We start from the raw sequence: 12,020 nt of genomic DNA on the forward strand, positions 1-12,020 counted from the left end.
CATACCGATTAAAGAAACTTTCCTGAATACATATGACAAACTCTATCCCACCTAGCCCTTTTACACTATTGGAATCCAATCAGTATGTGGAAATGTTAAACTCTCCTACTATAACAGTCTGTGATCTCTCAACAATCTGTTCCTCAATCCTGCAGACTGTTGGGTGGTCTATAATTTAGCCCCAGTAACATGGTCATACCTTTCTTATTCTTCATTTCCACCCATAGAGCCTCACCAGGAGAGTTCTTCAACCTATCCTGACTGAGCACTGCCGTGACATTTTCCCTGACTAGTAACATTTTCCCTCCCCCTTTAATCCTTCCTGCTCTGTCGTGTCTAAAAACAATGGAATCCCGGAATATTGAGCTGCTAGTCCTGACCCTCCAGCAATTAAGTCTTACTAATGGCTGCAATATCATAATTCAATATGTTGATCCATGACCTGAGCTCATCTGCCTTTCATACTTCTGGCATTGAAATATATACAGCTCAGAACACTAGTTGCACCATGCTCAATCTTTTGATTCCTGACTTTGCTTGTCTCCACAACCTCTCCACAATCTGTTCTGGCAGTCTGGTTCCCATCCCTTTACAACTCTAGTTTACAACCCCCCACAAACTTTTCTGCTAGGATAATAGCCCCCCTCTAGATCAGGTACAAACCATCTCTTCTATACAGGTCTCAACTTCCTTGGAAGACAGTCCAATGATCCAAAAATCTGATGCTCTCCCACTTATTCCCTAGCTGCATGTTAAATTGTATGATCTTCCTATTTCTGGTCTCACTAGCGTGTAGCACAGGTAGCAATCCTGAGATCAGAATCATGGGGTCTTTTCCTTTAATGTAGCACCTAACTCTCTGAACTCACTTTGCAGAACCCTGTCCCTCGACCTACCTATGTCATTGGTACCTACCTGGACCATGACCTCTGGCTTCTCACCCTTCCACCTAAGAATGTTGAGAGCTCGATCGGCAATGTCCCAGAACCTGGCAACATACCATCTGGGGATCTCATACTAATCCACGGAACCTCCTTTCTGTTCCACTAACTAATGAACCCCCTATCACCCTTCTCCCCCTTCCCTTCTGAGTCACAGAGCCAGACTCAGTGCCAGAGACTACTTGTAGTAAATCCCTCCACCACCCCCCCAACAACAGTGTCCAAAGTGATATACCTGTTGTTGAGGGGGATGGTCACAGGGGTACGCTGCACTGGCTATTTAACCCCTTTCCCCTTCCTGACTGTCATCCAGTCTCTTTGATCTTGTTCCTTGGGTGTAACTACCTCTCTTTATGTCCTATCTATCATCCCCTCAGCCTCCTAAATGATCTGGGGTTCAACCAGTTCCAGCTCCAACTCCTTAACGTGGATTGTTAGAAGCGGCAGCTGGATGTACTTCTTGCAGATGAAGCTGTCAGAGACACTGGAGGTCCCTCTGCCTTCCCACGTCCCACAACAGGAGCATTCAACTATCCTGCTTGGCATCCCCACTGTTCTAATTGTGCAAAAATAAAGAAGGAAACAATAATTAAACTGAGGGGTGCGGGGAGAGAAAGAAAATCTACCTATTGCTTTTTCGCCTTCCCTCAATCAAGCTTCTCCTCACTGAAGCCTCAAATAATTACTCTAATACTGTCCACTCCAACAAAGGCCCTTCAACAATCTATTCCCTGAATCTTGATGCTATGTCCCCTAGTTCTAAACTCACTTACCAGTGGAAACAATATTCCTGCCTCTATCTTTTCTACCTCTTTCATAATTTTATGTTTTGATAAAATCCCCACTCGTTCTTCTGAATTCCAACAACTCAATCTCTCCTCATAGGCTAACTGCCTCACCTTCATAATTAAGCTACTGAATCTCCTCAGCACCTTCTCCAAAACGAATATATCTTTCCTCAAGGCAACCAGATCTTTACACAGTGTGCCTGGTGCAGTCTTACTTGTACTTTGTACAGTTGCAGCATAACCTCCCTGTTCTTAATTCAGTCCTTGCAATGAAAACTAATATTTCATTTGCTTTCTTAATATCCTGTTGCAACTGCAAACTAACCTTTTGCAATTCATGCACAAGCCACTCCCAAGTCCTCTGTACAACAGCATGTTGCTATCTCTCACTGTTTAAATAATAATCTGATCTTCCAACTTTTCCTTCCAAAGTGGATGACTTTCTATTTAGCAATGCTGTACTCCATCTGCCAGACCCTTGCTCCCTCACTTAACCTATCTATATCTCTCTGTATCCTCTGCACAATTAAAAAATTAATTTACTTTTTATTTATAAGAGCCCAATAAGCTGCATTGCCCAGCAACCTATCTGTTTAACCCAAGCCTAATCACAGGACAATTTACAATGACCAATTAACCTACTAACCAGTATGATTTTGGACTGTTGGCGAGAAAAAGAATTGCTTTTCCATTCAATTTGGTGTCATCAGCAAACTTAGATATGTAATCCTTGGCCCCCTCTTCTAAATCATTGTTATACTTCGTGAACAGTTGCAGACCTAGCACCGACCCTTATGGCACTCCAATCACAACTATCTACTGACCAAAGAAGCACCCATTAATTCCAACCCCCCGTCATCTATTAGTTAACCACTCCCCTATCCATACTAATACATTACCACCAACACTATGCATTCTTACGGGTAAGTCTTTTATGCAGGCACTTTATCGAACACCTCCTAGAAATCCAAGTATATAAAATCCATCTGTTCCCCTCTATCCACTGCACTCATTACATCCTCAAAGAACTGCAGTAAGTTTGCCAAAAAGAGATGGGACAGAGTAAAAGACCTCGTCATGGAGCAGTAATTAGAAAAGGAGGCTAAATTGGATGTAAAAATACTCACTTGAGAGAGCTGATTTCATAAAGCTTTTCTCACTGCAGTGACCCCCAATTGCCAGACAGCCAACTGAGGCTAAACAAATGAGACTGGGCTATCAGCAAATTAAGGCTTCACACAAGTGTCTGAAATAAAGACTTACATTTATAGTGCACTGAAAATGGCCCAATAACGTTTTATTGAAGCTGATTGATGTTGGTTTATTATTGTTACATGCACCAAGATACAATGGAAAGAACTGCCCTACCAATGAAACTAATGTCTATTTAGTTAGCTTTCCTAACCATGTGGTTTTTTGCCAAATTTGACTCTATTTAAGTGGATACAATGGACTACAATTTCTGTGAAGTTGCTTGTACTCACCAGATGCCTGTGTTTAATTAGAGCATGCCTCTCAGTGCAAACTTTCCCAAGGACTTGATTAATGAGTCTCGTTGTAATGCAGTCCTTTGCTAATTGTAAGTCCCACAGAAAATATGAGGGAGCTCTGAAAATTTAAATAATTAAACATTTAAAAAACACCTTAGCCTTTAAAATGTATGAATTGTTTAAAACACTTCCATTGTGTATTTAATATTTCAGTAATATTTGAGTAATATTATAAATATATTATTTGATTAAGCGCTCTTTGTTTGATTCAATAATTCAGTACAGGTTATACGTAAAAGTATGTGAATGGCAAGCGTCATCACGTCATAAGTGTTTGTCTTGCTAAAAAGTGAAAAAAAAACTAAGGCATGCATTCCCAGCTCCGTGTTTCCTTTCAATTAGTTTTGTTTTAGAGTTACAAAATATTTGAACTTCAAATGATGAGCATCACTTAACCCGTGCCAGGTTGTGTCCAGTCAGAATTGATGAGACAGCATAACCAATTGGAGGATATGGTCATTTGTGATCCACCACAGGACTCCTTTAGGATGCTAGTAGGTGTGCAGAAGTTGGGGATTTCTGCATTGCCTCCACTTATGAAATCATAGAGTCATGGAACACTACAGCACAGAAACAGGCCCTTCACCCATTTAGTCTTTGCTGAACCATTAATCTGTCTAGTCCTATCAACCTGGACCATAGCCCTCCATACCCCCCTCATCCGAATTTCTCTTAAATGTTGAAATTGACCCTGCATACATCACTTGTACTGGCATTTTATTCTACACTCTTATCACCCGTCATGTTCCCCTTAAACTTTTCACCTTTCATCCTTAACCCATGATCTGTAGTCTAGTCTCACACAATTTCAGTGGAAAAAGACTGCTTGCATTACCCATCTATACCCCTTATAATTTTTTATCCACCTATCAAATCTCCCTCAATCTTCTATGTTCTAGGGAATAAGGTCCAAACCTATTGAACCTTTCCCTCTGCCCTATCACACTCCACAGTGCACTAGTGCTCACATATAAGGCCTATCCTGGTTTGTACAATACCTCACACTTCTGTCTATTAAATTCCATCTGCCATTTTTCGGTCCATTCTTCAGTTGGTCTGGATCCGGCTGTAAACTTGGATAGTCTTCCTCACTGTCCACTACACCCCTAATCTAGATGTCATCCACAAATTTGCTGATCCATTTTACCACATTATCATCCAAATCGTTGATATAGATGACAGCAACTGTTTTGAGAGGTTGGTCAGGGATTACATCTGCAGCATGCTACCACCCACACTGGACCCCTACAATTCGTCTACCAATACAACCGATTGATAATGACGCAATAGCCACAGCAATACACACCATCCTTACGTATCTGGAGAAGAGGGATGCTTATGTGAGAATGCTGTTCTTGGACTACAATTCAGCATTCAACACCATCGATCCATCCAGGCTCGACAGGAAGCTCAGAGGCTCGGCCTTGACCCTGCCTTGTGCAGCTGGATCCTGGACTTCCTATCAGATCACTGGCAGGTGGTAAGAGTGGGCTCCCTCCCCTCTGACCTTCAACACAGGAGACCCTCAGGGCTGCGTACTAAGCCCCCTCCTTTACTCCCTATATATCCATGACTGTGTTGTCATCAACAGCTCCAATCAGTTAATTAAATTTGTTGACGACACTACACTGATTGACCTAATCTCAAATAATAATGAGGCAGTCTACAGAGAAGAAATCATCACCCTGACACAGTGGTGTCAAGAAAACAACCTCTCCATCAACGTCACAAAAACAAAGGAGCTGGTTGTGAATTACAGGAGGAATGGAGACAGGCTAACCCCTATAGACATCAATGGATCTGGGGTTGAGAGGGTGAACAGCTTTAAGTTCCTTGGCATCCACATCACTGAGGATCTCACGTGGTCTGTACACACCAGCTGTGTGGTGAAAAAGGCACAACAGCACCTCTTTCACCTCAGATGGTTGAAGAAGTTTGGTATGGGCCCCCAAATCCCAAGAACTTTCTACAGGGGCACAATTGAGAGCATCCTGACTGGCTGCATCACTGCCTGGTATGGGAACTGTACCTCCCTCAACCGTAGCACTCTGCAGAGAGTGGTGCGGACAGCCCAGCACATCTGCAGATGTGAACTCCCCACCATTCAGGATATTTACAAAGACAGGTGTGTATAAAGGGCCTGAGGGATCATTGGGGACCTAAGTCACTCCAACCCCAAACTGTTCCAGCTGCTACCATCTGGGAAACAGTACTGCAGCATAAAAGCCAGGACCAACAGGCTCCGGGACAGCTTCTTCCACCAGGATATCAGACTGATTAATTCACACTGATACAATTGTATTTCTATGCTATATTGACTGTCCTGTTGTAATACTATTTATTACAAATTACTAAAAATTGCACATTACACATTTAGACAGAGACGTAACCTAAAGATTTTTACTTCTTATGTATGTGAAGGATGTAAGTAATAAAGTCAATTCAATTCAATACAACAACAATAGACCCAACACTTCCCCTGTGGTACTCCAGAAGTCACAGGCCTCCAGACAGAGAGGCAACCATCTACAACCACTTTCAGGCTTCTTCAGTGAAGCCAATGTGCAATCCAATTTACTATCTCATCTTCAATGCTAAATGACTGAACCTTCTTGACCAGCCTCCCATGTGGGACCTTGTCAAAGGCCTTGCTTAACTCCATTGAGACAGCATCCACTTCCTCAGCTTTCCTGGTAATTTCCTTGAAAAATTGAATAAGATCGGTTAGACATGACTTATATATGTGGCTAAAGATATTTTAAATATCTCTACTAGAGCCCCTACAAGCCTCCCACAGGATCTGAGGGATCACTATGTCAGGCCTTGGGGATTTATCCACCCTAATTTGCCTCAAGACAGCAAACACCTCCTCCTCTGTAATCAGTATAATGACCTTGCTACTACATTGTCTCACATCTATAGATTCTGTATCCATCTCCTGAGTAAATGCAGATACAAAAAAAATTAATTTAATACTACCCCATCTCTTTCAGTCCCACGCTTAGATTATTATTCTGATTTTCCAGAAGTCCAATTTTGGCCCTTGCTATTCTTTTTCTCTTAATATAGCTGTAGGATCCCTGAAGATTCTCCTTTATCTTGTTTGCTAGAACAACCTCATCTCTTCTTTTAGCCCTCTTAATTTCCTTCTTAAGTGTTCTCTTGCATTTCTTATATTCCTCAAGTACCTCATTTGTTCCTGTCTGCATTTACTGCTCTACACCTTTTATTTTCTTAACCAGGGCCTTAATATCTCTCAAAACCAAGATTCCATACACCTGTATTCTTGCTTTTTACTCTGACAGAAGCATGCAAACTCTGTACTCTCAAAATTTCACTTTTGAAGGCCTTCCACTTACCAAGTACACCTTTGACAGAAAACAGCCTTCCCAATCCACACTTGCCAGATCCTTACTGATACCAAAAAATATTCTCCAATATAGAATCCCAACCTAAAGATCAGAACTATCCTTCTTCATAATTATTTGGAAACCTATGGCATTACCATCACTAGATGCAAAGTGTTCTCCTAAAACAAGCTTCTGCCACCTGCCCCGTCTCATACCCTAATCGGGGATCTAGTATCACTCTCTCTCTAGTTGGGACTTCTATATACTGATTAAGGAAACTTTCCTGAATGCATTTGACAACATCCATCCCATCTAGTCCTTTTGCAGTATGTGAGTCCCAGTCAATATGTAGAAAGCTAAAATCATCTACCATCACAACCTTAGGTTTCTTGCAACAGTCTGAGATCTCTCTACAAACTTGTTCCTCTAAATCCCTCGGACCATTGGGTGGTCTAAAATATCCCATTAATGTAGTCATACATTTCTTAGTTCTACCCATAAAGCCTCACTAGATGAGCTCTCTGGTCTGTCCTGACTGAGCACTACCGTGACATTTTCCCTGACCAGTAATGCCATCCTTCCCCCTTTAATCCATCCCACACTTACATGGTTAAAACAATGGAACCCCAGAACACTGAGCTGCCAGTCCTGCCCCTCCTACATCTAAGTCTCACTAATGGCTACAGTATCATGATTCCTTGCCCTAAGCTCATCTGCCTTTCCTACAATACACCCTGCATTGAAATATGTGCAGCTCACCATGCTCAATCTCTTGATCCCTGACCTTGTGTATAGGCTTAACAACATCTTTCTCCATAAACTCTCCACTTTCTTTTCTGGTGCTCTGGTTCCCATACCCCTGTAACTCCAGTTTAAGTACCCACCCCTCCTGTGCTGTACTAGCAAACTATTAGGATATTAGTCCCCCTGCAGTTCAGGTGCAGACTGTCCCTTCTGTACAGGTCCCAACTTGCCTGTGATCCAATAGTCTGAAGCCCTCCCTCCTGCAGCAACTCCTTAGACACATGTTAGACTGTATGATCTGAAACCATGTAGAGACTATAAAAGTGAATCTGTGGAACTGATTTCCACAGACAGCTATGGAGACAAAGTAATTGGGTGTATTTAAAATGGAGGTTGATAGGTTCTTGATTAGTAAGGTCACTAAAGGTTACGGGGAAAAGCATGATAAAAGGGTTGAATGGGATAATAAATCAACCATGATGGAATGGTGGAGCAGACTCACTGGGCCAACTGAACTAATTCTGTTTCTGTGTTTTATTGTCTTATCATCTTATGGACATAGGATCTACCCAAGTTGGGGCCTTTGCTTAAGATCACATCAGAAAGGTAGCATCTCTGACTCCCACAATACTGCACAGGCTAGATTCTGTACTCAAGACCTTTTGACAGATGTAATAAAGAAAAAAAATAGTCTTGATATGAGCTCCTATTTCTTCTCCATCAATGACCACCTACTTCGATCTCAACATCATCGACCACTCCTAATGTCTCTCTATGCTGCTAAAGCTAGCATTATGTTTTCAGATTGGAGGTGATGGCTGGTACTTGACACTCTCAATAAATAAAGTGAAAAGTATGAGTGATTCTAAAGTATGTAATGTTTCAAGAAGAGAGTGATGAAGGTATTGATTATTGAATTGGATTTGAAGAGCTTTTAGGAATTACTCTTGTTTCTCTGGTCTTGACAGGTAGCAAGTGGGCTGATGATAGCTGTGGGGATCTATTCAAAAACAGCGGTGGAAGGAGGTAAATCTTAAATCTCACAGTAAAATGCCAATAACCTGCTGTCAGACTTTTCAGAAATCCCAGTGGTTCAGAACCTCACCCACAAAGTGCTGATTCCTGTTTTCCATTGAATGTATTGGGTCCCCAGTTCCTGTTTTCATTTTAATGTACTGTGTCCCTGTTACTGTATTCCCTCTAATGTAATAAGGCCCAAGTTACAGTGTTCCCTCTGATGTACCTGCGGTCCAGTTCTTGTGTTCACTTCAATGTACCAGGGCCCCAGTTCCTGTTTCCCTTATCAGGACCTTAATTCCTGCTTCCTTTTGATGTTCTAGGGCTCCAGTTCCTGTGCTTGCTTTAATGTACCAGGGCCCCTGTTGCTATATTCCCCACATCGGGCCCCAGTTCCTGTTTCCCTTTAACATAATAGGGCCCTCTTTCCTGTGTTCCCTTTGATGTACTGGGGCCTGTTTCCTGTGTTCCCTTTGATGTACCGGGCCCTGTTTCCTGTGTTCCCTTTAATGTACTGGGCCCAAGTTCCTATGTTCCCTTTGATACACTGGGGCCATAGTTCCTGTTTTCCCTTCAATGTACAAGGCCCCAGTGATGCACCATCAATAACTCACACTGAGACGTAGGCGAGATATCGGCTTTTATTGACTGGAAGAAGGAACCAGGAGTGAGTGTCTATCATACAAGGTCCTGGAGACTGAGGCCGAGCGTCAGGCCGCAGGTCTCCTTTATACAGGGGCCTGTGGGAGGAGCCACAGGAGCAGTCAGCAGGGGCGTGTCCCGACAGGCACATAGTTCACCACACCCAGTTTGTTCCCTTTAATGTACCGGGGTCCCAGTTCCTGTGTTCCCTCTCCCCCACAGCAGTCCTGTTTCCTGTGCTCCCTTCAATGCATTGGGCCCAGTTTGTTTGTTCCCTTAATGTGCTTGAGTCCTCGTCCCTGCACATTATGTCACACTGGGGCATCAGTTCCCATGCTCTTCTGAAACTCACCTGGTTCTGTTTTCTGTACCCCTTTGGAACTTGCTGGTTTCACTGGAAAGTGTACCTTACTGTGTACCCTCTTCAAAAAATGTGAATTGTAAGTGTTAGTAGGAATAGCATCGAATTGGCCAGAAAATCTACTAGTCTGACACTACCAAAGTTCTGAGTATGTCTAATTAATTGTGCTCTACTGTGCAATGAACACAGTAAAGCTGGAGCGCACAGGTTTGTTACGGAAGGTAATTCATTAATGATACAAATTGCTGATGTAATAAACAATCTACTGCTATTTAACTCTGATAGCATGTGTCCAATAAACACTGTGTCCCCATTCCATAAATTAATAACACGTGCAGAGAACATAAAATTAATCTGCAGATGCTGGAAAGAGGTTAGAAGCTCATCAAGGTTAGAGAGGAGAACTGCTTCAAGTTTGGTCCTGACAAACAGTTCAAAAGCACAAACAGGAGAAGATCTGCAAATGCTGAAAATCCAAGACAACACACACAAAATGCTAGAAGAACTCAGCAAGTCAGGCAGTATCCCAGGAAATTGATAAATCTCAGATGCGGCCTGACCAGCTGTATATTTCCAACATTTTCTATTTTTATTAAAAAATATAGGGGATGGGGGAAAGTGCATGCAGTGATAAAGCCTCAGATAAGGATCTCAGATTTAGTGCATTGTCAGGGTTACTACGTCCTTTGGTATTCTGTGCTGTTTTGTGGTTCCCCTCTCCACACCACCTCCCCTTAAAAGCAAACTGAAAGATTATACTAAGCTGGTGTTTGAAATAACAGGCAATTTATTAAAAAGCTGATGCTCACCAGGAGACCAGTCAAAGCTGATCTAACTGACTGTGAATTTGGCACAGCTTTTACATTCTCAGTTGAAGAGATTACCAGTAAAGCTCCATTTTGATAATAAAATGGTGGCAACAGAAGACTTAATTAAGCATCAGACTAGGGTCTGATTACAGAATAAAATGATTATCTGCAGGTCTAACAGTAAATCCAATCTACTATTACAAAAAGTAATAACTAGTGAAGTTCCTGAAACTTGGGTGTCTTTGTTGCTGCATTCCATGCCTCTACTTTCATGCTTTGTCTCCAGTTCCCTGTTACCGCATTAGCACAATTCACATCCCTATTTACTCGGCTTTTTATATCAAAATAAACTTAATTTATAATAAAAATATTACAAAAATAAACCATGCAATGCCTTTAGTTTCTGAATTTTATCGATAATACTTTCAGCACTGATCCGTTACATTCTCTAAAGACAATAGGACTGCAGGCACTTACGAGGTGCCCTTCAGTGCTACACTGAATAAAACAAATTCTTTTAGTAGCCCTCACTAGTCTTTCCCCTACAACACACCTAAACAGGAAGTGTTGGAATACATAGCAGGTCAGGTAGCATTACTAGGAGAGGATGAGAATTAATGTTTGTCTTTCCGTGGAGAAAGAAGAAACTGAGAAAGGAGGTAGAAAAAGAAGCAGGTTTTAAGATGTAGTGAACCTTAAAACCTGTTTTAACTTTAACAATACTTGGTGTTCCAAGTTCGAATGAAACACCATTAACAGATCGCTTCCAACAACTTCCTCATTTGCATTTCCATTATCTTTAGCACCCCATCCTCTTAATCAACAACCCATCACAATCATCTGCCCTAAACCTCCAAATCAGCCACACAATTACCCCACCCTTATCTGTGTGACCACTCTCATCCACCACTTCAGACTCTTGAATGGGCCTCTTTTATGTTAACATGGATGCTTGACCTCATCATCTATCCCATTATCATCCAGCACTTTGTTTCCCTGCAGCTGTTACACTTCATCCTGCATTGTTGTTGTCTCAGCTTGCTCTACCTCAGTGCACAGTGTAATGATTTAACCTTTATAGACAGCTTGTAGGACACACTATTCACCACATCTTGGTTCATGAAACGATAATAAAGCAAAACCAACCTTCTCTCTGATTTCTTCATTCCCTTAAGAAATTCTCCCTTCAGTTCACTTTAAACTACATCCTCCATCATCCATAGTTCAAGGGATTGCAGAGAGAAGTTGCATTCTCTTGCAATTATTGCCTTGGGATTCCAGCAACAGAGACTCTCCTCAGGAATCCTCATATCAATGGGCCAATCCAAAACTTCCCACTTGTCACTGTTATTGCATGCCTGATTGAGTGTATTCCATTTAAAATGTGTGGCCAAAGTACTCCTACACTTGCCCCACTCTCCATTTTAATACATTTGGGCAATATTAGCTTTCCCTAAATGCCCCTAAGAAGAGGACTTGGAAAAGTTAATGACTGGACTGCAGCTTTCTTTGTTGTAAAGGTACACTCAGCAGCCACCTTATTAGTTACAGGAGAGAACCCGGTGCAGTCTTCTGCTGTCGTAGTCAAGTCAAGTCACTTTTTATTGTCATTTCAACTATAATTGCTGGTATAATACACAGTAAAAACATGACACTGTTTTTCAGGACCATGATGTTACATGAAACAGTACAAAAATCAGACTGAATTATGTAAAACACAACACAGAAAAAAACTACACTAGACTACAGACCTACCCAGGACTGCATAAAGGGCACAAAACAGTGCAGGCATTACAATAAATAATAAACAAGACCATA

General features: G+C 41.8%; 1 protein-coding gene across 1 annotated transcript in view; it reads left to right on the forward strand.

The window, feature by feature from the left end:
- The window catches only part of zgc:113223 (uncharacterized protein LOC541424 homolog), a 56,180-nt gene that overhangs the window by 15,453 nt on the left and 28,707 nt on the right, over positions 1 to 12,020 (forward strand). The window contains exon 3 of the mRNA XM_059976434.1: positions 8,342 to 8,399. Coding sequence (XP_059832417.1) covers positions 8,342 to 8,399 — 58 coding nt within the window. The remainder of the gene's footprint in view (positions 1 to 8,341; positions 8,400 to 12,020) is intronic.

Source organism: Hypanus sabinus, chromosome 8 (genome assembly GCF_030144855.1).
Source record: "Hypanus sabinus isolate sHypSab1 chromosome 8, sHypSab1.hap1, whole genome shotgun sequence".
In the NCBI taxonomy this organism is placed as follows: Eukaryota; Metazoa; Chordata; class Chondrichthyes; order Myliobatiformes; family Dasyatidae; genus Hypanus; species Hypanus sabinus.